This window comes from Cibotium barometz, chromosome 10 (genome assembly GCF_041138505.1).
Source record: "Cibotium barometz isolate CiBa-2024 chromosome 10, ASM4113850v1, whole genome shotgun sequence".
In the NCBI taxonomy this organism is placed as follows: domain Eukaryota; kingdom Viridiplantae; phylum Streptophyta; class Polypodiopsida; order Cyatheales; family Cibotiaceae; genus Cibotium; species Cibotium barometz.
This window is the reverse complement of record NC_141055.1, coordinates 46,290,526-46,318,486: the sequence shown is the minus strand read 5'-3', so window position 1 is coordinate 46,318,486 and position 27,961 is coordinate 46,290,526. Positions and strand designations below refer to the sequence as shown.

Here is a 27,961-nt window from a genome sequence, read left to right as displayed (position 1 = left end):
TCCTCCAAAAGTCATAAAAGCGTTAGGGGTTTTAACGGGCGTTACGGTTTCAACAACAGCGCAAGAGCAACTGTAGGGTTAGGGTTAGGGTTAGGGTTAGGATTTCGGCGTGCGATGGGGGAGTACTCTCTGCGTGGCTTGCACTTCCAGATGTCCGACAGCCAGCGGCATCGACTCGCCAGAGCGCAGGAGCTTCTGCGGGAGGCCCCTGGCGGCTACCACTCCTCGGCCTTCGTCAACATCGCAGACCCCATTCAGGTGCAGAACGAGTCCACAGTTCTCAAGTAAGCCAACTCTCCTGCCCTTCCTGCTTTTTTTCCTCTGTTTTTGGCCCCTTTGATGAGTTGAAGGGTCCCTTTTTGTGAGTTCTGCCTCCTTTGATGAGTTGTAGAGTGCAGGGGGCATGGCACGCAGCACGTCGAAGGCCAACTCATGGCAACCTTATGTGGAGTTGTTGAGCGGGTGGATCAATTAGTTACAGTCAAGCCTCTTAGAGCAAGGTATTCTACTTCACCGTAAGTGGCCATACAAGGATTTGATGGTAATTTGCATCAGATAATGCTCAGGATTTAGTAAAATAAGGGATTAATTGTAGCAATAATTATGTGTTGATCATCAAGCAACTACAACCACCAGTCCATCGTCAGACATCAAAAAGTGTCCAGGGTGGGAAATTGACGTGTTCAGGATGAGAGATTAGCACAGTTAACTTGAACTCAATCGATCATGTCTTATCTGCAAACATGCATTGAAACTGGCAAAGCCACTGTTTTGGTATGCATGAAAGAACGTCAAAGCCTTGCTTAATGCACAATATTTATCATGATTTTCGATGGAGTACGATGACAATACGAAAACGAGCTGCTCGCGTTTTATGAAATTGGTGGGCGCCCTCAAATCAGCCCCAAACTGCCCTAATTTGCCCCCCTCCCCCCCCCCCCCACAGAAGTTGGGCAATTTTTTTGCCTTAGGTTGTGCCTAGTCCAAATCAGCCCCAAACAGCCTGTTTTTTGCCTCATGACCCCCCTACCCTACTAGAGCCAATTAAAAGGCTCAAGGTCATCCCTAAAGAAAAAAAAACAAACTCATGACACCTGAGCTGCGGTCGATGCCCTGCACACTGTTGCATAGTGTGTGCCGGCCTGCTTTGCCTTCTGCTACATGGCCTCTGCCCTGGCTGGCCCCTTGGCTGGAGGCTCTTGGTTGGGCTGGGTTGGCTAGTTTGGGGTAGACCCCTCATGGCAAAACATTGAATCTAAGAGCACCGGCTGCGAAGAAAGGGGACTGCTATCGCTCTCTAATCTCTTAAAGTTTGAAGTGCTAAAAGTGGATTGCTAAAGACTCATGAAACTTAGGATAAAGAAGGCGGTGTGAGACTTTGTGTGACAAGATCCTTCATTGCGCATAATTCTACTGCATGTTTCATTGGTATCAGATTCAGCTTGTCCACACACACCGCATCCCAGCGTGAGGGCATGTCTACAGAGGAGAGTACACATCAGCAGGAAGACGTCTCCTCCCGAAGGAGACCTTGCTCTTCCACCTACTACAGATACCATAGCTCTACTTTGAGCATAGAACCAGCTTCTTATGGAGCGTTTCCAACTTTTGGAGGCAACAGCAGCAAAACGCACTTCTCCAGTTACCCCCAACTTTGTCAGGGAACCTTGCTTGGAACTGCTAAGAGTGAGATTTCTGAGAGACCTATTTTTTATTCTGGCTAGCCATGGTCTCCTCATAAATTCTAGTGTACTTGATGGCATCCTCAACCGTCTTGCTATGATTATTTCTCACTTGGAGTTTGTGATCTCGAGCAATTCCACGGATAAAGAATCCACATAAAGTAGTAGCATCCCTTTGTCTCGTTTGAGACTACAATTCCCTAAACTTCTGTAGATACATGTCAAAGACATGTTGTGCACACTACATATCCAAGTCTGCAAACTTGCCCACAACATCAAACTCATCCTCAACCTGGAAGAACTTGTTGTGAAACTACGCCTCAAAATCTACCCAAGTAGTGGGTTTATCCCTAAGTTCTATCCACCAGGTAAGAGCCTTCCTCTTTAGGCTTTAGGACACCATCGAAATCTTCTTGACGTCTTGGAAAGGGTGAAACTCGAAGTGCACATTCCACCGCTTGAGCTAGGAGTCTACAACCTCCTGTGTCCTCTTTTTCTTCCTACCCCCAAAAGGCTCCGGTGTGAAAGAAGGCGTGACTACAATTGTACTTGGAGTAGGGGCTAATCCAAGGATTGTCCTTTGTAGGAGTATCACCTGGACCCGCAACTGCACCATATCCACTAGGTAAGCGCCTTCCCCTTTAGGACACCATCTAAATCTTTTGGACGTCTGGGAAAGGGTGTTGAGTGTGAGCGGAAGGTGTGCAGGTGAAGGGCAAAGGGAAAAGTGTGTGTGTGCAAGAAAACGCAGGAAAAACAGCCCCAAGAGGGGTGGCGTTGGAGTTACGAAAAACAAGGAGAGAGAGAGAGAGCTCGTAAGTTTTAGGACAACCAAGAGTGCCCTCAAAGTGAGGGCACTTGCCCTTTATTGTTTGGGCCTTTTAAAAATATGTCTGGCCAGGTTCAATGTGAACCTGGCCAAAGTGTAAAAATAAATGTACAATGTACAAAGAGATCATTTAGGCCTTTACAGACCCAACAACCTCCCACTTAAAGGCATAAATGGCGCCTTTAAGCTAAGTGACTCCCACCATCTGTATGCATAGCTGATGTTGTGCTCTGGGTAAGCACTTAGTGAGAGCATCTGCAAGGTTTTGTGACGTATTGACCTTAACCAATGTGATAAGGCCATCCTCAAGCACTTCTCGAATGAAGTGATACCGCACGTCAATATGCTTTGTGCGCGCATGAAACATGGCATTCTTTGCCAGACATATGGCACTGTGGCTATCACAACCAAGCATAGGTGAAACCGATCCCGTCAAGTGGGAAAGACTCAATTGGACACCTACACGTTTAATAGCACAACTTTAAAACCACAAATATGAAATGGACAACTTAAAACAACTTGAAATTTAAATGAACAGAAATGGAAAGATGGACACCAGCACTGGGGCCGGAACGGGCCGACCCCCCCCTCAATATATGATATATTTATTGGGAGTATTTAAAGAATACAATGCTCCATGGGTTCTGAGAACCAGATGATGTCCATGTACATATGAAAACAGTACTAAACAAATAGCTCGAATTTCGATGTAGAAAAACTCGGAGCAGAACGACCACTAGTGTGGTCCAATCACTACGGTCCTGTGCTTTCACTGGACTCCGCGGAGAGCACCACACTGGTGTTCCGAGACCACGCACAGACAGGCGCTCTCGTACTAACGCCTGGCTCTCCCGATCTCAGCACCTTTGGACCGAGGTTCGCCCATATAGCTTGGACCACCCGGCACCGAACGGGTGTAGGCCGAGCGGGACGAATCTTTTACCAGATTTAAACATTAAATGCTTTACTCAAATCTGAAAATCACTTACTTGTAGTTGGTTGATAAAAGACCAAAACTTGCGGAATGATGAAGTCTTCCAGGTGATGAAGAAGCAGTTGCCTCGTGGAGAACCACCAAGACAAGAGTCACCGCAAAAGATCACAGCCACCTGCTGTGAAAGAAGGAGAGGCTTGTGTAGTTGCCAACTGAAGATAGCCTCCCACTGGAAGCTCAGCCGCCTGAGAGAGAAAAGAAAGGGCAGTTTGCTGGTGAAAACACGCAGCCTGCAAGACCAGGGGTTTCGCCTGTAGAGGGCAGCGTATGCTGTATGGAGATGGCCGCCTGCAGCAATGCTTATGTGTGAAGCGCACCACAAGTCAACGCTAGCCGCCTGTAGAAGTGGAGGCGCAGCCAACAGCAGAGGAAAAACAAAGATGCGCCTGAAGTGGGGCAGCCGCCTGTGAGGAAGGGCAACAGGCTGAAGTGTGTGCAGTCGGCTGGGAGGGTATAGGAGCCGCCAGCAGTCAGGTGTAATCGCCTGAATGAGCAGCAGCCTGTAGGAGATGGCGTAGTGGAAGCAGCAGCGTAGAGATGAACGCCGGTTGATGGAAATTCCACGCCAGAAGGAAAACGATGTTTTTTTACGCTTGATGGAGAGCCATATTAAATAAAAAAAATGAAGTGAAGATAACCTTAGAGATTCTACGCATGCATGTGGGGGTCTAGTGGGGGTAGGTGACCATGCCCACCCCCACACTCACTTAAAAGTGAGGCTCCCCACCTTGGCCCCAAAGTGGGTGCCCAAAGGGGGTGCCCACTTTTAAATAAGTGTGGACCCCTAACCTTATAAATCAAAGGGTTAGAATTTAATAACATTAAACAACATGTACCATATACTTACCACCTGTTCACATGCACTGAAACTCGTCAGAATACAGGGCACACTTCACGACTCACTGGCAGGCGTCCCCGCTCAGTAAGTAACACGTTAGGCAGGCAAACACACGAATACATGTCATGCGAAAACAGTTTCAAACATGCAAAATATGTGTGCATGTGCAAAAAGTAACATGGACATATCTCCCGTTCATGGAACATGTACAAAATATTTGTCGGCACAAAACTGGCTCGACATAAAACATAAAAACCTGGTCTTCCTATGGAGTGACAGTCCCATAGGTAAGACACAGTTCCAGGCACGAGTTTCCCTAGGTGTGACAGTCCCATAGGTAAAACACGGCACGAATACTGGCTCTTCCATGGCGTGACAGTCCCATGGATCGAGCACAGTCCAGGTCATACACGGGTGGCACTGATCTGGCTCCCGTCCATACGACACCATCCTGCTAACACACGGGTGGCACCAGTCTGGCTCCCGTCCATGTCAGCAAAATATTGGCCTCTTCACATGAGACACCGGCCTGGCCTCAAGTGAACGAGACACAAAAAGTAGGAATGGACCAAATGGTCGGCCAATTGGTGACATCCCCCCGGGCTTCTAAAGAGTTGACCTCAACTTAAAAGCCTCAAGATATGCCTGCAACAATTGCGGATAATCTGCAAAATAATCCTCATTTACCCACTTGGCATCAATAGGCAAATAATTTTTAAACTTCACAAGGTATCTCCTGGAAAGCTTTCCTGCAGGTAGCTTTCTCTCCTTGTGAAAAACAATCTGTTCTGGCTGGAGGATCTCCTCAAGCTCTTCAATCTCTGGCGGATCTTCTGTGACAGGCTCATCAGGATCTGGCCCCACATATTTCCGAAATAGACTCACATGAAAAGCATTGTGAATCTTCCAATGACTAGGTAGAGCAAGCCTGTAGGACACTTCATTGATTTTGTGAATCACCTTGAAGGGTCCATAATAGCGAGGAGAAAGCTTAGGATATGATCCTTCTCGTCCTGGCCTCTTCCGAAACCTAGCCTTCTCAAATTTCAGCAATACCCAATCACCTTCTTTGACTTCCATGTCCCTTCTATGCTTGTCAGCAGCCATTTTATGCTTATCCTGAGATCTTGCAATGGCTGTCCGCACCTGACCAAAGGCAACATCCAAGTCACGAACATATTCATCAGCAGCAAAAATCTCATCCTTGGTACGAAGGATGGGTGGCAAGACTACTCTGCCATAAATAATCTCAAACGGAGCCTTTTCTGTGGAAGCATGGATTGTATTGTTGTAGGCAAACTCAACAAGTGGAAGATACTTCTCCCATGCACTCTTCTGATCTGCCACATAACACTTCAATAAATCCAACACAGCTGAATTCGCAGCTTCACTTTGGCCATCCGTTTGGGGATGATAAGCTGATAAAAACTCAAGCTTAGTACCCATATTATCAAACAAAGCCCTCCAAAATAGGCTTGTAGTCCTGGGATCTCTATCCCCAACAATGGATTTAGGCATACCATGATGCTTGAAAATATTAGCAAGAAAAAGCTTTACCATATGATCAGCTTTAATGGTTTTCTTGACGGGCAAGAAGTGAGCTTGCTTGCTAAACCTGTCCACAATCGTCCAAATAGCATCATTCCCATGCTGGGATCTAGGCAAATCCATAATAAAATCCATCGTGATACTTTCCCAAGGTTGCGAGGGAATAGGCAATGGCTGAAGCAAACCTGGAGGCTTTTGCCTATCAAATTTCACCTTTTGGCAAGTGATACATGCACGCACATAAGCCTCAATGTCTTTACGCATGCTTGGCCAAAAGAAATACCTCTGAATCATGCGAGTAGTAGGCATAATACCTCTATGACCAGCATAAGGTGGAGCGTGACATTCGTCCATAACCTTTGGACGCAAATCCTTCACCACACATAGGCAATTATCCTTCATGAGATAACCCTCATTGATAACATAAGAGGCATGTGAATGACCAGCCATCAAATCAGTCCATACATGGCAAAAATCAGCATCCAAATGATACAAATCTCTCATAGCAGATAGATCTCCATGAGAGGCCACTGAGACTGCAGCAACATAAGGCCTCCTAGATAGTGCATCGGCCACCACATTTTTCTTTCCTGGAGTATGCACAATCTGAAAATGAAACATGGAAAGAAAATTCGCCATTCTCATTTGCTTCTCTGAAAGCTTGGTTTGAGATAGAAAGTATCTCAAGCTTTGATGATCTGTCTTGACCACAAATTCAGCCCCAAGAAGATAATGTTTCCAAATCTTTAAGGCGTGAATTACAGCCAAGAGCTCTTTCTCATAGATATCCATATGAAGCTCAGCATCATGCAAACGACGGCTCTCGTATGCAACTGCATGCCCTTCTTGATTTAGGACAGCTCCTATGCAATCACCACAAGCATCACATTCAACCACGAATGACTTGTGCAAGTCAGGAACAATCAATACTGGACCACATATGATCGCATGCTTGAGCTGCAAGAAAGCATCCTGTTCCTTTGAAGTCCATTTGAAAACAGTTTTCTTCTTCGTGAGATCATGTAGAGGAGTGGCAATCATAGCAAAATGCCTTATGAAACGCCTGTAGTACGAACATAATCCCAGAAAACTACGTACTTGATGTACGTTTTGCAATTCGGGCCAATTCCGAATAGTCTCTATCTTTGCAGGATCCATTGTAACTCCATCCTTGGATACAATATGTCCTAGATAATGAATCTCTGAAAGGAAAAACTCACTTTTCTTGGCATTGACGAAACGTTTGTGCTTTCGCAACTCTTCGAACACTGTGACCAAATGAGTTCTGTGTTCCTGCTCATTCTTTGAGAAAACCAAGATATCATCAAAGAAGACTCCTGTAAACTTACGATGGGATCGGAATATCCTATCCATCATACGATTAAAAGTAGCAGGAGCATTGGTGAGACCAAAAGGCATTACCAAGAATTCATATAATCCGAAGGCTGTCCTGAATGCAGTCTTATGGACATCTTGTGGCACCACTCGTATCTGGTGATAGCCACTCTTCAAATCAAGTCTGCTAAAGCAAGCTGAGCCATCAAGCTTATCCAAGATATCATCAATTCGTGGAATAGGAAATCTGTTCTTGATGGTAAGCTTGTTCAAAGCTCTATAGTCTACACACATACGGAATGATCCGTCCTTCTTTTGAACAAGAAGCACAGGAGAGCAGTAAGGTGAGGAACTGGGCTGAACCAAACCTTTCTCTAAAAGCTCGTTGACCTGCTTCATAATTTCTTCTTGTTGTGCAGCACTTACTCGGTATGCGGGTTTGTTAGGTGGAGAATTACCTGGCACAAGATCTATGCAATGATCTTCGGGCCTTTGGGGAGGTAATTCACCTGGCAATGAGTCAGCAAAACAGTCTTTGAATGCATTAAGAAAATTCAGCCTATCATTAGACATGGCATCCACACTTTGATGATTTGGCACAAGACTATCACGGACAAAAATCAAGTACGCTGAAAGACTCTTTTTCATTGCCTTATTAATTTGGATGTGTGATACAACTGGGATGGAATCCCCTTCTTTGCCAGCATCAATAAAGTGCATGCGGCCTTTATGCATAAAAGAAATCATAATAGACTTGTAGTCTTTGCGGGGCTCAAGCCTATGATGCCACGGCTTGCCCAACAATACATCACATCCATTCAGAGGAGCAACTAAGAAATGCTCATTATCAAGATAGCCCTGAATATGAATACGCAATTTCCCAATCAAAGGAGTAACCTGCACCTCTTTGCCAATAAATGCAGCTTCGGCTTCAATCTGAGGTCCCATGCTTTCAACCTCAATTCCCAATGCAGCTGCCATTTGCATAGAGATGAAATTGTCAGTTGCACAGTCATCAAACATGAATAATGCGGGCTGATCCTTGATTTGGCCCCAAGCCTTGCAAACCATACGCTCTTTTGCATCATGACCTGTATTACCTTGCACATCAGGAACTGCATGAACATTTGCTTTGGTGTGCTTGTCCTCGTGCTTTGGTTTGCGATCTGGGCATTGCCGAAACATGTGGTCTTTGCTACCACAAGAAAAGCATTTTCCATCCTTAGCATATTGCTCTCTTTGCTCCGGGGTTAATCCAAATTTGTTCTTTCTTGGGCCTTGTTCTTTATTTTCAGCTTTACCACCCTTGTAGGACTCCCGGAAGTTCTTTTTAGATGGCTGTCCGCCCTTTTGCTGATTTGGGACAGCCTTGTCCTTTGCTTTGGAACCTCCTTGATCCTGCTTGATCTTGAGCACCAATTGCTCTGTAGCAAGGGCAGAAGCTGTGAGTTGCTGCAACGTATGTTTTGGGTGCAATTCAATACCCGATCTATATGCAGGTTGCAATCCAGAACGAAACTTCCTCTTTCTTTCCTCCTCAGAGATTAGCATAAAGGGAGTCACTTCCAGCAACACTTTCCAAAATTTGTTCACATACTGTTGCACACTCTCATTATCTTTTTGTTCCAGCCTATCCCACTTTTGAGTGAGAGTTTGCTCTGCATTGGGTGGCAAGAACTGAGCATAAAATCTATCTTTGAATTCCTTCCAAGTAGAGATGGGATCCTTGGTGATCTTTTCGGTGATCCACCAATGGGCAGCAGTGCCTTTCAGAAACATGCTAGCATGGCGCACCTTCGACTTTTCTGTAAAGTCCTCATCGCTAAAAGCAATGTCGAACTGTGCCACAAACGCTAACACCTTAGAGGCATCATGTTCACCATGAAAGACATCAAATTTGACAGATTTATCACCTGCTTTGAACTCCTTGAGCTTCCTGGCATGAGGCTCATGGTCCTCTCTTTTTCTTTTCCCCTTATCCAACGGGGTAGCCCTGTCTGCATGGGCTCCATGGGCCGTCATAGAAGCTTCATGGGGCACGGTGGCATGTGCTCCACGAACTCGAAGCTCAGATGCATGTGACTTACCTGCATATGGCATAGTCTCTCCATGAGACAACTCAGAAGGCAAAATTTTTCTGGAAGCAGACCTGTCACCATGAGATACATATCTTGCATGCATGTGACTCTCGTGCCCTCCATGAGCACTGGCATACAAAAATCTGTCAGGCTTAGTGCCTTGGGGAGAAGATGCATGACGAGAGGTGACAGTCACCTCTTCCTTTTGCATAAAAGATTTTAGCCTCTGGGATGCGGGATCTCCATGCTTTAAACGAGGTGGATTTCTGAATTTTAGTTCTCCGTCATCCCCCTCTTTGATATCACCTTTGCGAAGGAGATAGGCAAGTGCCAACTCCCTTGGTTTCTTGCCCACTTCACGAGCCATTGATTCAAAGGTTACATCAACCATAGCATCAGCCTTCCTGGCTTCAATAGCACTTTGTAGATGAGGATCTTCATGCAAAAACTTCAATTCTTGCTCTTGAGCCTGCAAAAGTTTTCTCATATGTTCCATTTCAGCCCTCATAGCATCAGGGTCTTGTTCAAGCATAACTGTCTTTCCTGGAGACAGTTGACCTTTGGATTCACTATCCATAACCCTTTCAAGGGGCTTGTGTCTACCTCGCAGGGCATCAGACCCACGAGAAGCACTAGAGGGACCCCTCGAATTTGGTACTTCCAAAGGGTTGCCTTGGCTGTCCATTGTGTTCAAAGTTTGCTAAAAGCGGGATGTCCAATACACAGGTTCGTTTCCCCACTAGGAAGAGGGAAACAACCGTGCTCTGATACCAATGAAACCGATCCCGTCAAGTGGGAAAGACTCAATTGGACACCTACACGTTTAATAGCACAACTTTAAAACCACAAATATGAAATGGACAACTTAAAACAACTTGAAATTTAAATGAACAGAAATGGAAAGATGGACACCAGCACTGGGGCCGGAACGGGCCGACCCCCCCCTCAATATATGATATATTTATTGGGAGTATTTAAAGAATACAATGCTCCATGGGTTCTGAGAACCAGATGATGTCCATGTACATATGAAAACAGTACTAAACAAATAGCTCGAATTTCGATGTAGAAAAACTCGGAGCAGAACGACCACTAGTGTGGTCCAATCACTACGGTCCTGTGCTTTCACTGGACTCCGCGGAGAGCACCACACTGGTGTTCCGAGACCACGCACAGACAGGCGCTCTCGTACTAACGCCTGGCTCTCCCGATCTCAGCACCTTTGGACCGAGGTTCGCCCATATAGCTTGGACCACCCGGCACCGAACGGGTGTAGGCCGAGCGGGACGAATCTTTTACCAGATTTAAACATTAAATGCTTTACTCAAATCTGAAAATCACTTACTTGTAGTTGGTTGATAAAAGACCAAAACTTGCGGAATGATGAAGTCTTCCAGGTGATGAAGAAGCAGTTGCCTCGTGGAGAACCACCAAGACAAGAGTCACCGCAAAAGATCACAGCCACCTGCTGTGAAAGAAGGAGAGGCTTGTGTAATTGCCAACTGAAGATAGCCTCCCACTGTAAGCTCAGCCGCCTGAGAGAGAAAAGAAAGGGCAGTTTGCTGGTGAAAACACGCAGCCTGCAAGACCAGGGGTTTCGCCTGTAGAGGGCAGCGTATGCTGTATGGAGATGGCCGCCTGCAGCAATGCTTATGTGTGAAGCACACCACAAGTCAACGCTAGCCGCCTGTAGAAGTGGAGGCGCAGCCAACAGCAGAGGAAAAACAGAGATGCGCCTGAAGTGGGGCAGCCGCCTGTGAGGAAGGGCAACAGGCTGAAATGTGTGCAGTCGGCTGGGAGGGTATAGGAGCCGCCAGCAGTCAGGTGTAATCGCCTGAATGAGCAGCAGCCTGTAGGAGATGGCGTAGTGGAAGCAGCAGCGTAGAGATGAACGCCGGTTGATGGAAATTCCACGCCAGAAGGAAAACGATGTTTTTTTACGCTTGATGGAGAGCCATATTAAATAAAAAAAATGAAGTGAAGATAACCTTAGAGATTCTACGCATGCATGTGGGGGTCTAGTGGGGGTAGGTGACCATGCCCACCCCCACACTCACTTAAAAGTGAGGCTCCCCACCTTGGCCCCAAAGTGGGTGCCCAAAGGGGGTGCCCACTTTTAAATAAGTGTGGACCCCTAACCTTATAAATCAAAGGGTTAGAATTTAATAACATTAAACAACATGTACCATATACTTACCACCTGTTCACATGCACTGAAACTCGTCAGAATACAGGGCACACTTCACGACTCACTGGCAGGCGTCCCCGCTCAGTAAGTAACACGTCAGGCAGGCAAACACACGAATACATGTCATGCGAAAACAGTTTCAAACATGCAAAATATGTGTGCATGTGCAAAAAGTAACATGGACATATCTCCCGTTCATGGAACATGTACAAAATATTTGTCGGCACAAAACTGGCTCGACATAAAACATAAAAACCTGGTCTTCCTATGGAGTGACAGTCCCATAGGTAAGACACAGTTCCAGGCACGAGTTTCCCTAGGTGTGACAGTCCCATAGGTAAAACACGGCACGAATACTGGCTCTTCCATGGCGTGACAGTCCCATGGATCGAACACAGTCCAGGTCATACACGGGTGGCACTGATCTGGCTCCCGTCCATACGACACCATCCTGCTAACACACGGGTGGCACCAGTCTGGCTCCCGTCCATGTCAGCAAAATACTGGCCTCTTCACATGAGACACCGGCCTGGCCTCAAGTGAACGAGACGCAAAAAGTAGGAATGGACCAAATGGTCGGCCAATTGGTGACAATAGGTGCTTGTCAGGCAAACCAAACTCACTGCATAAACGTGCCAACCATATGGCTTCTTTGGAAGCCTCAGTGGCTGAAATATATTCAGCCTCTGTAGAGTAGACAGTGCAACTATCCTCTGTAGTCTAGAGCACCATGAGACAGCACCTCCTGCAAGAGTATATACATAGCCACTTGTGGATTTGCGTGTATCCACATCACCAGCCATGTCAGAGTCACAAAATCCCTTCAATTCCAATGGGTCCTTACCATAACAGAGGCATTTGTTTTTAGTCCCTTTCAAGTACCTCATAATGGACTTTACCGCATCCCAATGCAACCTGCCTGGATCAGCCATAAACCGGCTTACAACTCCCACTGCATGGGCTATGCCAGGTCTAGTAGCAACAATAGCATACATAAGTGAACCACAAGCTGATGCGTAAGGAACACCTTGCATGTCATTGGCTGCCTGATCAGATTTGGGGCAATCTTCCTTGGAGAATTTAACATATGGCTGTAATGGCACACCTAGAGGCTTTGCATCAGCCATGTTAAACCTGTCCAGCACTTTTTCAATGTATTTTTCTTGAGACAAATACAATATGCGCTGGTCTCTTTGCCTTTTAATTCTTACTCCAAGAACACGTTCAGCTGCCCCAAGGTCTTTCATTGAAAATGCAGATTTCAGCTGCTGTTTAAGAGCATTTACTGTGCTTCTTTTCTTCGCAGCTAGCAGCATATCATCTACATAGAGCACAAGAATGATAGGGCTGCCATCCTCATCAATTTTTGTATACAAACAATGATCTGCATGGCTTCTTTTGTAACCATGTTTGAGCATAAAAGCATCAAACTTTTTGTACCATTGTCTAGAAGCTTGTTTCAGCCCATACAAGCTTCTGTTGAGCCTACATACCAAATGTTCCTTTCCAGGAATAACAAAACCCTCGGGCTGCTTCATGTAAAGCTCTTCTTCAACATCACCATGCAAGAAAGCTGTATGTACATCCGTTTGGTCTAATTCCAAATCAAGGGCGGCCGCTATGGCAAACAATACACGCAATGTGGTCATCTTCACTACAGGAGAGAACACTTCTTGAAAGTCTATGCCCTTTGTTTGAGCATATCCCTTTGCAACCAGCCTTGCCTTATACTTGGGTTTAGCATCAATTGTCTTGATTTTATACACCCATTTGTTAGGAATGGCTTTCCTTCCCTTGGGCAATTCCACCAAATCCCAAGTATCATTAGCATGCAAAGCTTTAATCTCTTCCTGCATAGCAAGCTCCCACTTCTTACTGTGCTCACATGTTTTTGCCTCTTTATAAGTGAGAGGCTCCCCCTCATCTGTCAACATAATATAATGCAAAGAGGGATCATATCTACTCACATTCCGCCTTGGACGAGTAGACCGCCTCACCCAATGATCCACATTATCTGGAAATGGCTGCACATGCCTTTCAGGAGCCTCATTTTGCTGTCCAACATCATCTGGCTCAAACACCACTGGTTCATCGTCATTTTCAGTCATATGTGGTGCATCCTGAGGGTCAAAATCAGGCCTAACAGGTGGCTGTACATGCTGAAATTTGACCTTTTTATGGTCATCCTTAGAGGCACAATTGTTTTTAAGCAGCCTTGCCTCATTAAAAACAACATCCCGGCTGCGCACAACCCTTTTGAGCTGAGGTAACCAAATCCTGTAGCCCATTTCACCTTCTTCACCATATCCCATGAAGAGGCCTTTAATGGACTTTGCATCCAACTTACTCCTCAACTCAGGTCTTATATGCACAAACGCTTCGCAACCAAAGACGCGTAAGTGATCATATGAAGCAGGTTTGCCAGACCAAACCTCTTCAGGGATAATTTGAATAAGCTTGATGCTAAAGGCATAAAGCTTGACTTTTGTAATGAATGTCAATATGGTAAGCAAGTGAAGAGTTCTTATTACTCTGGTGTCTCTCGCAAATCTAATGTGCTTGATCTAGTACATTTTGATGTTTGTAGCATGCCTACCAAATCTATGGGGGGTGCACACTACTTTGTTTCTTTTGTTGATGATCATTCTAGAAAAATTTGGGTTTATTAAAGCTTAGTAAGGCCTTTTTGGCTCATATGGCGAAGCCTCTTATGCCACAACTCCATATGTGAGTTAATTTCAGCCAAAGCAATAAATTTGCCCAACAAGGCCTTTCCATGCAAGCAGTAAAGTGTCCCTTTCTTTGTACCTTTCACAATCAGTGTTGAGCCTTTGGTCATCTTCCATGATCCTTTCTCAAACAAAATGCTGTAACCATGCATATCCATCTGGCCAACAGAAAGCAAACTTTTCTTGATTCCCGGCACATATCTAACATCATGCAAGACAAGCTCATTTGTGCCATCTATAGAAAGATGCACAGTGCCAATACCCTCAATGGAACATGCATGATTGTTTCCAAGGTATACATGACCATGGCTGCCTGCATTAAAAGTAGAGAAACACTCCTTGATAGGAGTCACATGAAACGAAGCACCCGAATCGACTATCCAAGTCTGGGATAATGCATCATTAACAGTCAATAAAGCATCAATTAGATCACTCTTGGTGATCTGCATATCCTGTGTATGAACAACTGACCAAGTGGCACATAAGATGTCTTCTACATCTGACAGCTCCTCAATAACAACACTAGAGGCCACATTGGCCTTCTCTTTGTCCCTTGAGCTGTCATGTGCATCTGTCCTGATCTCCTTCTTCTCTTTCTTCTTGTCTCCACCATTCTTCTTCCTTTCCAACTCTGCCTTTTAGTACCTGCAGTCGGGTTTCTTGTGACCTTTCCTGCCACACTGATAGCATGTCACATCACCCTTGCCTTTGCTGGCATTGCCCCTTTCTTTACTCTTACTCCTGCTCCTCTGTGCATAGGCATTCTTCTTCTCTGTCCTGCCTCTAACCATGTTGGCTGAGCCGCCTCCCTCTCCACTTGCTTTCCTCCTGATTTCTTCATTCAGTATTGAACCCCTAGCTCCATCAAAGGTCAAATTGGGATTATTTGAAAGTGAGACTACCAATGTCTCCCAAGAATCAGGTAAGGTCATCAGCAAGAAGATAGCTTTTAGCTTATCATCAAAGGGGGGCAAGCCTGAATCCTGTAACTGAGATAGAGTCCCTGTAAACAATGACAAGTGCTCTGCAGCGCTCTTGGACTCATCTAAGTGCATGCCAACAAGTTTCCGCATTAAATGCACCTGGTTGACTGGCGTTGTATTCTCATACGTTGCCTTTAGCTTCTCCCACAACTCAAAAGCATTGGTAAGACCTTTCAGATCTACCAAGATCTCGTCAGAGACGGCCATTTTGATGTAGGTAATGGCCTTCTTGTTCAGTGTAAGCCATGCTGCATCTGTCATGTCTTCTGGCTTCTCTGCTTCAAGTGCCCTATCACAATCTTTAAGAAAGAGGATTCCTTGAATCCTATCCTTCCAAAGATCAAAACTTGTTCCCTCGAATCGCTTGATCTCGAAGAGATTCTTCACGTCGGAGGAACTTGATGCCATATTTGCACAAACGGTGTTGCAAACAAGAGGGATTAATTTCTGAAATTTTTGGGCAAAATGCTCCAAAAATGAAATTAAACCTCACCGAAGTGTGCACAATAGCTCCAAAGGGTCACAGGAGAAGTTTGAGCCAAAATATGCAAGTTTAGGCAAAAATATCAATTTTTGAAACAAAAAATTTTTGCAGGAAATTTTAGCAAGCAAATTTTTTGCCCAAAAACAACAAATGTTGTTGTTTTTAACCTCAAAGAGTGTACATAATGCAAAAAGACAGCTTTTGGGAGCATGTATGGACAAAAGCCCCAATTTTTAGCATAAAATTGCAGAGAATTGACTCAATTGGCCTTTTGCATCCAAAACTTGCTTGCTGTTGTGAAATTACAGCAATTAACACATTCCCCAATCCAAATACATCAAATGTACACCTGCGTAAACCTGCGTAAACCTGTAATTTGCTGTAAAAACCTGTTTTTGAGACCTGTTTTCAGCAATTTGTGTGATTTAAGGCAGTGGGAACCAAGTACATGTGTTCCCACAACTTAATACATCATTTGAAAACCTGTACTTTGCTGTTATAACCTGTAATCTGCTGTTTTAGACCTGTAAACAGCCTGTTTTAGGTTAATGTTGCAAGTTCGGAGGCCCTCTTGTGTCCGGGGACAAGACCTTTGGCGATGAAGTTGCAAAACTTCGCGTGAGAAATGGTTTTCTTCGCTGAAAACAAGCCTGCGCAGGTTTTGGAAGAAACCCTAAATACGCTCTGATACCAATTGTTGAGTGTGAGCGGAAGGTGTGCAGGTGAAGGGCAAAGGGAAAAGTGTGTGTGTGTGTGCAAGAAAACCCAGGAAAAACAGCCCCAAGAGGGGTGGCGTTGGAGTTACGAAAAACAGGGAGAGAGAGAGAGAGAGCTCGTAAGTTTTAGGGCAACCAAGAGTGCCCTCAAAGTGAGGGCACTTGCCCTTTATTGTTTGGGCCTTTTAAAAATATGTCTGGCCAGGTTCAATGTGAACCTGGCCAAAGTGTAAAAATAAATGTACAATGTACAAAGAGATCATTTAGGTCGGGAAAGGGTGAAACTCGAAGTGCACATTCCATCGGTTGAGCTAGGTGTCTACAAAACCTCCTGTGTCCTCTTTTACTTCCTGCCCCCAAAAGCCTTCGGTGTGAAGGAAGGCGTGACTTTAGTCGTACCTGGAGTAGTGGCTAACACAAGGACTGGCCTCTGTAGGAGTATCACCTGCTTCTGCAACTATTACATATTAGCCTGTAAGTCGGCCCAAAGGTTGGCCATTGTAAGATTTTTCCACACCTTCAAAACCAAAATATGAGGAGCAGCAGGTCATAAATTTAAGCAAGAGAAAATGTGATGAAGTGCTACATGTCTGGTTTCTAATGGATGCCTTGAGAGCTGTTATGGGAGGTGGAAGGCTTTGTGGGCTAGCCGATGGTTTTGTCAATCAGGACTTAGCCTGTTGATGGGTCATGAGTCAATATGAAGCTAGAAGCTGCAAGGCTTTGAAGTGGAAATAGTAGGGGTGTTCAGACAAGAATGAATCCCGTGTGGGCGCAGTCTACCTAAGTATGTGTTTCTTATTAATGCATACAGAAGGAAAGAAACAGATTGCATCAATTCATAAAAAGGGTTGCAAAAATGTGTGTCACAAAATGCTTACAGGTGTGCTGATGCTGTTATGCACTCAACATTGCATGCAGGTTTTCATAATTTCTCAATTTTTGGGTGCATATCTATATTATCGTTCTGACCATGCTGACATTGCATGATGGGCCAATGTGTAGGTACAATGCTGAAACCGGGGATGTGGTTGTTGGCCGTATAACCGAGGTAAATAAATCAAGGCTTACTTTGCCCTTTTTTTGTTTCCCTTCAGAGGCTTAGTTTATTTCTATAAGCTGAATGAAAAGACTCTATTTTATTGAGAGCGCCATCAAATCATGATTTGCAAGGAGATGCATTGTCTAGAGACAGATGTCCCTAAGGTTGGAATGGAAAGGCGCCGAGGATATGTAGGAAATTTTGGTATACAATGGGAATGTAAAGCATGCTCATGCTCATGGACAGGAGTGAAGTTATATATAGAGAGGTAACTGGAATTCATTTCACAAGTGCACTCTTAACGGCTTTATAGATTAGCTCCCTGCCTGTGAAAGGGGGATCATGGCCACCTATTCATGCCCTAGGGGATGATATGTAAATGCCCTTAGAAACTGGCAGTGCTGCACCTAGATCTGGAGAATATCAAACCTGGCCCCTAGGTTAAGGGAGAAACATTTATCCAATGGAGATGCCACTCCGTCATAGACAATGCTTGTTTAAGTACTGCACCCCCCAGCTTATTGGCTGGTTGAAACAGGATTCTCCAATATGTTGGAATTAAATTATTAATGGTATGTGTCCATCAGGAACACAAAATTTGATGATGTATTTGCATGTTGCAGGTAGGAGCAAAGCGGTGGAAGGTTGATATCAATTTCAGGCAGGATGTACATTTGATGCTTTCATCAGTAAACTTGCCAGGTGGCATTCAGGTACTTGTCTTAGGTTTAAGACAAAATGCTTGCGAAAGTGTAGGGACGTGTGTGTGTGTGTGTGTGTGTGTCTGAGAGAGAGAGAGAGAGAGAGAGAGAGAGAGAGAGAGACGTCTTCACAAGATCCAAAGGGTCTATGAGACCAAAGAGTTATAAAATAACTCCATGAAAATACTGATCCATGGGAAAAGTGAAAAAGAAACTAGCTACCTATACTATGAACAGTCCATGAAAAGGTAGTCCATGTGGCTAATGCAAAGTGCCATTACAGTGGGGTGGGAGGAGTGCATGCCTCATATAAGAATAGTACCATCCTCCAGCGCAGAGCTGTGGTGAGTCTACCTCTTGTGGTGGGACCTCTCCATGTTGGTGGAGTATGTCTTGGATCTGCTGCTGGCAGGTGGAAGGTCAGGATTGTCAGAATACACAGCGGAGATGATGACTAAATCTGGAAACACGAGCAAGTGCAGAAAATAGACAGCAATGGAGAGAGAGGCATATAACTCTACTATATATACACAAGAAGATCCCGAATACAATACAAAAGTGGCAAGGGGCTGTGGGGCCATTTTATATGGCCCCCCATAGTGCAGTTGGCCTGCTCTCTAAGACAGCCGACAGGCCAAAAAACTCCACAACCAGCATCACAAGCCAGTCGGCCAGCTGAGGGTGTGTCGGCCAGCACTCATGGGTGGTCGTGGACCTGAAGCAAAACGATCAGCCACCTCCAGCATAGACAAATGCAGTCGGCCAGCATCAGCCACCACAGGACTGCTCCCCAAGCCACAGAAAAATGGGAAAAATACGGGGAGTGAGGAAAAATGAAAACAACACCTACAAGGGCGGCACACCCACAACAAAGGCCCTGGTGTCTCAGCAAAGACAGGAGATGACTTCTAACACCCCCTCTCAGCTCCTGGCTGTGAAACCAACCACAGGGAGCTGGGGTGCCGCCAGAGCACATCCTGAGATAGTGACTTCGTGAAGAGGTCCACCGTACTGTCCTCTGTCGAACAGAACTCTAGCAAGATGTCATTAGCAACGATCTGTTCACGAACAAAGTTACCTTTGGATGACCATGGGTTCCTCCAGTGGAAGCCCAATCCTGCCATGCAACCTCTGCAACCTCACCACCTCGTAAGCAACACCACAAGCAGCCCGGTACTTTGCCTCTGTCGACGACAAGGCAAAAGATGACTGCCTCTTACTGCTCCATAAAACTGCTCTTGGGCTTGAAGTAGATCTTCTCGTGTTTGGATCTCCTCCCCAATCTGAGTCACTCCAACCGTGGAGTCGGACTCCATCCATCAATCCCCCTCTTGTGTAAAAGAGTCCATGATCCTTCGCATGTTGCAGAAACCACAAGATACGCAATCCTACCTCCCAAAGAGTCACCTGCATTGTGCAACCATGAGCTCAACTGCCTCATCAGGAAGCTCCCGTCCAATCTGGTATCCATCAACCAAATCAATGAACCATTTTGTTTCCGAGTCAAAGAGGCATCACACTGCTCACAAGGATCAACACCTGTTACGGTGGAAAACCAAGTCCTGGAAACCTGTTGAAGACCGTGCAAGGCCTTCTGAAACTTGTCAACCACCTCCTCTGAATCCGGAACCACTAAGCCTGGAGAATCCACAGATGAAAACCAAGTGTGGGAACATACAACACCTGGGAGGAATGCTTCCCCCCTTTGCCATCGGGAACTATCTCCATCCTGCCCTCACTGTGAATTGGGATAGTGGATGTATCCCTAGTAAGAATGTGACCAGAATACTTGCAGAGATCCTGTAAATCTGAACGAGAAGGAGTCATGTGCTTGGAAGCACCATTGTCTAGAATCCACTCCTGAGTATCCGTTTGCGGAGAGTCCTCCAACCTCCTCCTTGCTTGAAGAAAATGAAACATCGGTGTCAATCACCTCCAGGTGCACAAAAGCCAGAGTCTTCATGATTGCTGTTGAGAAATCTTCACCCTTCTCGGTCTTCCGCTTGGGACACTACCTCCAATAGTGGCCTTTCTCACCACAATCATTACAGGTCCTCTCCGCCTTTAGTTTCTCACGGCTAGTGTCGGACTTCTTCTCAAAGACTTCTACGATGAAGCCTTTCCTTTGCTCATGTTACGGCCTTTCGACCGTTGGCCAGTTAAGGCCTCCGAACCTCCACCTTGAGGAGAGTTCGTGAATCGTTCCTCTTGGTCCAAGACCATGGGCACAAGCTCCTCCCAAGTAATGGTGCTGAGCCTACCACTGGTAATCAAAGACGAGTAAAATGCTGTGAGTACTGAGAGGGCAAATGCGACAACAACGTTATGGCCATGTCCTCTAACAATATCTCCTTCCCAGCCTGAAGAACTTTCTGCTGAAGAGCCTGCAGCTTGTTAATATGCTCCCGCATCGTTGACGACTTTGCAGGGCTCATAACCCGATATGTACTTCCAAGGAAATCCTCTTCATGGGCGATATCCTGTTGTAAAGAGAAGCCAAATGCTGCCATATACCTCTGGCTAGCGTCATATCCTTGACATGATTGATTACCTGCCGGTGTGCAGTTGAGGAAGATAAATGAACGAACCCTGGCGTTGACACGATCCCACAACTATGCCTGTGCCTCCCAGTCCTTTACGGATCGACGGTAACTCCCCTTCCTCTACTTCCGGCCGTGGAACCCCAACAACGATGAAGTTAGCAAGGTCGTAAGACTCTAGAACAGATTCCATCATAACCTTCCATATGCCGTAGTTGTTCCCGTCCAACTGACGGTCCACCGGGAACGTGGGGAGTGTAGGGATCTTCACATGTCTCTCGGCCATCTCTAACAAATCTGCCATTGCAGGGATGTACTCTGAAAAAGGGTGGGTGGGTGGGAACAAAGAAGAACTTACACCTGCAAGTGGTTGTCTAGCAAATCAGCCCGCCCTCCTCTTGCTTCTCCTCTTCGACAGTCCCGAACAGTCCACCAATCAGCAACACAACAGTCCCCCTCTTGCTCACACAACTCCCAAGAACTATCAAGAGCCTAGTGCTCTGATACCATGTCAGAATACGCAGCAGAGATGATGACTAAATCTGGAAACACAAGAGCAAGTGCAGAAAATAGACAGCAATGGAGAGAGAGGCGTATAACTCCACTATATATACACAAGAAGATCCCGAATACAATACAAAAGTAGCAAGGGGCTGTGGGGCCATTTTATATGGCCCTCATAGTGCAGTCGGCTTGCTCTAAGACAGCCGACAGGCCAAAAAACTCCACGACCAGCATCACAAGCCAGTCAGCCAGCTGAGGGTGTGTCGGCCAGCACTCATGGGTGGTCATGGACCTGAAGCAAAACGATCAACCACCTCCAGCATAGACAAATGCCGGCCAGCATCATCAGAGGTCCACCTGCCACCACCACAGGACTGCTCCCCAAGCCACAGAAAAATGGGAAAAATACGGGGAGTGAGGAAAAATGAGAACAACACCTACAAGGGCGGGCACACCTACAACAAAGGCCTTGGTGTCTCAGTAAAGACAGAGATGACTTCTAACAAGGATCTCTAGGGTCAAGGGTGTATGGCTCTCAAAAGGGAGCTCACCCTCTCTCTAGTGACTCCGTTGGTGCTTTGGGGGGGGCCAGAGGATCCCCAGATTTGGTATGTAGTCGATGGACTGTGCGATCTTGCTGTCTTTGTGGAGCTTGACTGAAGGCCTGGGAAGCATCATGGTGGCCATGACTCCCTAGGTGCTGTCTGAGCAGGACCTGATGTGGACGAAGCTATAGTAAATACAGACCTACAGAGATGCTCCCATCTCAAAAAAGGCAATGGAATCTCCCACAAATCTTCTAGTAGCTGAGCATCAAAACTCTACCTCCTTGGTTGTGCATACCCTGCTAAGCGTGCCTAGCGAGGAATGCCCTCTGCTCTACCAGACTCAGTTCGTAGACAGTATGATGATTCTCTCAACTTGCTAGTGGTGATCCGCATGGCATGTTGAAACTCGCGGCGGGTGCCCAGGGGACTAGGGCCTTTGACACACTTGTTGATACCATCAATGCATATTAAAACATTTAAACATGGCCACAGCCTTAACACATATCCAGCATCACTTTGCATAAAACATAAAGCTGGACAAAACATCCACAAATGCTGAAAATGGATCTTGCACATGTGACACCACATAGAGGCCGGAATGGGCCGACCCCCCCCTTGGAGTATTTTATTACCCAAGGAGAATAATATCATGTACAAGCTTTGAGGGCCTTACTCTCCCCACGGGAGATGCCGGATTATCCATATACAAATGCCATAACACAGCCCAACACAAGGCAACTGAGCCGGAACATAGGGTGTAGAAATGCCGAGCCAACAATATAATCCATATACCTCCGTGTGGGTACTGATTCTTCCCCAAAAACCACGGGTCTTCATGCAATAGAAAGGGTACAGCAAGTACAACTCTCCATTCAGCCGGTACAGTAGGTACAATGGCTGGTACAGCCGGTACAGTGGCTGGTACAGCCGGTATGGTGGCTGGTACAGCAGGTACAGCAAGTACAGAGGCTGGTACAGCAGGTACAGTGGCTGGTACAGCAAGTACAGAAGCTGGTACAGTCGGTACGGTGGCTGGTACAGCAGGTACAGCAAGTACAAATGCTGGTACAACACATACAATGGCTAGAAATCATAATAAATGATTGAATACCCTTGCCTTCAGTATTTCTTCGCGATGGAAGCCTCCAAAACAGTCCCCAACAGTCGGTATTCTTCATGGGCAGCCTTAAAGTGAGAGAGAAAGAGAGTAGCCATCATTAGAGAAGCCTTCAACGGTGGTAGAGGCTAGTGTGCAGCAAGAGAGCCTCCATTAATGAAGAGAGAGGGCTCCAATTTATAGATTTGGGCCTCCCATGAGCTAAAATGGCAAGAGAAGGCTACAATGACAAGTGGAGAACCACACAATAGCTGAAGTGACAAGTGTGAGGCCACTTGTCTCACTTTGATCCATTTTCTAACAAGTGTTAGGCCACTTGTCTCACTTTGGTCCACCTCCTTGCCACATGTCCCAATCTAAGAGATGGATTCTCCCATAATCTTTAGCTCTAAAAATATCCCAACTAGTAGACATTCTGTCATAGGCACTTTGCCAACTCTTGGTATCTGCTCAATTCCAGATGTAATGACGCGCACAGAATTTCCATCGGAGTCAGGCCAAAAATAGCAAAACTCCTAAATTTTAGGAGTGTGGTCCTTTGTATTCTAGGATAATCCCCCATTCCCAAAGCTTGCTTTCCAAATATTTAAACATCCTGGAGTCCACCAGACCCCTTTCAGACTGGGAAATGTCCAGGCTGGTGACACATGTGACGTGTGCTTGTGAAGGTATCCAAGGCTCACAATGAATCTATTTTCAGAAACTCGTAGGAAGTGCTCTTTGCAGAACTTTAACTTTGTAGGGAGCTGTGGTTCGTAGACAGTATAATAATTCTCGCAACTTGCCAACGGTGATCTGCATGGCGTGTGACATGTGCCTGTGAAGGTATCCAAGGCTCACAATGAATCCATTCTCAGAAACTTGCAGGAAGTGCTCTTTTGATTTCTTACCTGTGAGATCTTAAAAAGGAGAGTCAAGCTATGGAAGGTGGTCCATTTGAAGGCCAACTCAGTTACACTTGTTGACTATCGGTGAGTACCAAGACTGCAATTGTGGAAGGCAGCCTGTGTTAGAAGTCGTCTCCTGTCTATTTTTATACACCAGGGCCTTTGTTGTGGGTGTGCCCGCCCTTATGAGGTGTTTTCTCATTTTTCCTCTCTCCGTATTTTTTTCCATTTTTTCCCTATTTTTCTATGGCATAGGAGGTAGTCTAGTAGTGGCAGGAGGACTCTGAACCTGGCCGACTGCATCTGTGGAGACTCTGGAAGTGGCCGATTGCATTTCATGAGTTGTGGACTTTCCTGATGCTGGCCGACCTCCTCTACTGCTGGCCGATTGTGGATTTTCAGTCGTGGGGGTGTGTTGTGTCTTGTCGGCTGCCCTACAACAGGCCGACTTGCTGATGGGGGGCCATATAAAATGGCCCCCAGTCCCCTTGTCATTTTTGTATCATTATTGGGATCTTCTTGTGTATATAGAGCAGAGTTACACGCCTCTATCTCTCTCTCTCTCGTGCTGTGATTTTGTGCACTGCGTTTTGCTCGTGTTCTCAGATCTAGTCATCATCTCCGCTGCGTATTTTGACATGGTATCAGAGCCTAGGCTCTAGATAGTTCTTGGGATTTGTGTCAGCAAGAGGGAGATTTTGTGTTGCTGATTGGTGGACCGTACGGGACTGTCCGGGAAGAGGAGAAGCAAGAGGACGGCGGGCTGATTTGCTGGACAGCCACTTGCAAGTGTTAGTTCTCCTTTGTTCCCACCCACCCACCCTTTTCAGGGCACATCCCCGCAATGGCAGATCTGTTTGAGATGGTGAGGCATGTGAAGATCCCGACACTCCCCACGTTCCCGGTGGACCGTCAGTTGGACGGGAACAACTACGGCATATGGAAGGTTATGATGGAATCTGTGCTGGAGTCTTACGACCTCGCTGATTTCGTCGTTGTTGGGGTTCCACGGCCGGAAGTAGAGGAAGGGGAGTTACCGTCGATCCGAAAGGACCGGGAGGCTCAGACACAGATGTGGGATCGTGTCAACGCCAGGGTCTGTTCGTTTATCTTTCTCAAGTGCACACCGCAGGTAATCAATCATGTAAAGCATATGACGCTGGCTAGAGGTATATGGCAGCATTTGGCTTCTCTTTACAACAGGGTATCGCCCATGACGAGGATTTCCTTGGAAGTACAAATGCGGGTTATGAGCCCTGCAAAGCGATAATCGCATGTGGCATTGATGACTTACTCTGGATGATGTACTAAAGGATCATCGCCTACAGTCTCTTGGTCCCCCTCCAACCATCCTTAACCTAGATTTGGTCCCCAGAAAGGGGCATGGTACATTGCTGGAAGGTGCACCAAAGTGTCAAAAAGCGAGAGGCTCTTGGAAGTTGGTTTGGATTCTGGAAACACTCTTTCTCCAGATGGGCTAGAGATGCATATCCTCTTGCAAGTCGAGCCTGGCCAGCTAGTCTCATGGAAAAGATCATCAGGCCTGTAAAGATCACTCCAAGGTAAACATAGGTCATATCATTTCTGATGGAACTGAGGCTCTTAAAGGTGGTCTAGAAGTCAGAATCGGGGGATGGTGGAACTCTTTGAAAAGATCCTTGTCTGAAGGCTTTGCCCCCACTTGGACAACCAACACCATCGTCCCTATCCATAAAGTAGGAGACCCACCAAACAACAACAAGACCATTATGATAGTTCACATCATGGCCAAGATTTATGGTGTACTGGCGGCGGGGAGATTTTTTTCTTGGCTCAGAGATAGGGTCAAAGAGCAATAGGCCAGGCAAGCTTCAGCAGGAACTATTCTACTCTAGACCATATCTTTGTGGAAGCCTTATTTGTTGATTTCCGGAGGCTTTCCACTCAAGAATGGGGGCCAAGATGGTGCGTAGTATTACCCACGAAGATCTGCATGATCTTCAGCTTGGCCATTATGCAACTTTAATAGGGTCTTGGGAGCATTGAAGAGGATGTCTGAAGTGGGGTGTGGAGTGTGTGGTTGTGGTATGGGCTGATTTGGAGGTGTCGCGCGCATAAGCTTCCTTTATGAGAGGATCTATGATGGATGTGAGTGGTTTCTTTTCTTGAATGATGCGCCATGCATCTGAAGTGTCTCACTCAAGAAGAGTAGCCCCCTGTTTGGCCAAGAACACAAGCTTTTTCCAACGGATAAGGCGACTAAGTATCTCTTCATTTCACATGCAAAGATGCCTCCACATGCCTGTTCCCACAGGAGGTGAAGCCATGTGTTGGAAGCCATGTATTCGTGCATTCCTTATCAAACCACCCATTTTGAGGTAGAGCAAGCGGGGTGAGGAAAACTGATTCATGAACGATGGAGGAGACTTGTGATGTGATGGTGGAGATGGGCAAAGTGAGGTCCAGGTGAGAAATGGGCAAAGTGAGGTCCAGGCGAGATAGGTGGTTCTCAAATAGAAACTAGGTCATGATGAAAATGAATGCAGGTGAAAGTGGATATGGGGTTTCAAGGATGTGTGCAAGAAATAGTGAAAGCGAGGTATGTGTGATCAGCCTCAATAGGTGGTGGGATGTTGAAGTCCTGGATGTGTTGCAAGAGTAAGAGACTCCCATCAAGTAACCCACAGTGCTCAACCCCCTTCCATGTGGAAAGCAGGTTAGGTGGTCCGATGTGGGCAACGTGACTTTCGTTAGACATAAGTAGCTTATGCATATCCCCCAAGTCCAAAAACCATCTGCTGTATGTGGTGACAGACCATGCATTCTGAGATGACCTCTGTAGCCCCATCTCTCGAAGGTCTTATGTCTGAAAGCATGACTGAATCTGCACAAAAATCATACATCTGCACGTGCATCCGGTCTGTCTATGCATTGAAGTCTTCCAACAGGAGAAAGTCTCCGTCTACAATGTCTACAAACAAAGGGGCGTATTGGGACCGTCCAACATCCTGCAGTAAGTGCCGTGCAAAGGAGATGTCTCAGGAGGAAAGTAACACACTGCAGTATGCAAGACAGACAGAGAGAGAGAGAGAGAGAGAGAGAGAGAGAGAGAGAGAGAGTCCAGATGATATAGTGGATGATCTTTTACTTACAGAGGAGACGGACAGTTGTGGATGAGCTCAACATGAGAACTTTATTTGAGGAGAATGATCTCATTAGTGTAAGCTGTGAAAACTAGTTTTCATAATGCCATAGTTAATCCTGTTCTTGGTTGGTGACCCATCATTGTTGATGGAGCTTGTCTTCAATCATCATAGGTTCCTATATTAAGGCACACACGATTATGACGTATGTATGTATGTACTGTGCATGTTACATATTTGTTTTTCCCTTATACCAGGCAGAAGTACAAAGTGTACATGGAGATGGCTCAGTGCATTTGCACACCAGGAGTTTAAAATATGGAAAGGTAAGTTTCTGACCAGAGATCGTTTGCTGGAGAGGTTTTATTTTGTGTCAGGTTTCACTTTTTGAGCACTCATGAACCTTCATATTTTGGTCCACTGCCTGCTACTATTGCAGCTTGCAAATGGGCAGCTTGTCAAGGTTGCTTCTTACCTGGTCAAACGTCTCAAGCAGCATTTCCATACTCTCAAATCTTATGGGGTACTCATGATCATTGGATGTAATGGCTATATCTGGATTTCTGCATCATCCGAAGCAGAGACATCTGGTGAAGCACAATCAACAGGATCAACCAATCAAGTCAGGGCAGACTCGGCTGATTCTGAAATAGGAGAGTCGTGCAGTCAGCCCATCTCTTTAAAAGTGAGAGAGAATATCTGCAGGTTGGCCAACAGCATTCGTGTATTATCTGCCCTTGGATTTTTGATACAACCAGACTCCATCATTGATACATTTGATGCTAGTATTTCTATGGGTATAGCTATCAAGGACATGCTCGGGTCAGAGTTTTCTGTTGTGGTTGCAGAAAGAGAGGCTTCCCGCAGGTCTAAAAAGTGTGGCTCACACTGAGCATGCTTTCTGTGTACCAAAATTTTACAGAGGTTTACTTGTCTTCTCTCAGAGAAAGAGGTCTACTTTTCTAAATGTGTTGTGGATACAAAGTTGTCACAGGATCTGTATGCCTATCGCAGTCAGGTTTTTGTAATCGTAAAGGAAATGATTAGAGCAAACGACGTGGGCTGAGAATCATAATATCTAAATTTTCTTGTGCTA

General features: G+C 45.9%; 1 protein-coding gene across 1 annotated transcript; it reads left to right on the top strand.

Moving 5' to 3' along the window:
- RRP4 (ribosomal RNA processing 4) lies at positions 1-27,961 on the top strand. The gene is made up of 7 exons (XM_086804237.1): positions 1-284; positions 399-500; positions 17,410-17,455; positions 18,070-18,159; positions 26,877-26,942; positions 27,123-27,191; positions 27,305-27,961. Exons 1-7 carry the CDS (start codon positions 115-117, stop codon positions 27,755-27,757), a joined length of 996 nt encoding a protein of 331 aa, XP_086660363.1. The 5' UTR covers positions 1-114; the 3' UTR covers positions 27,758-27,961.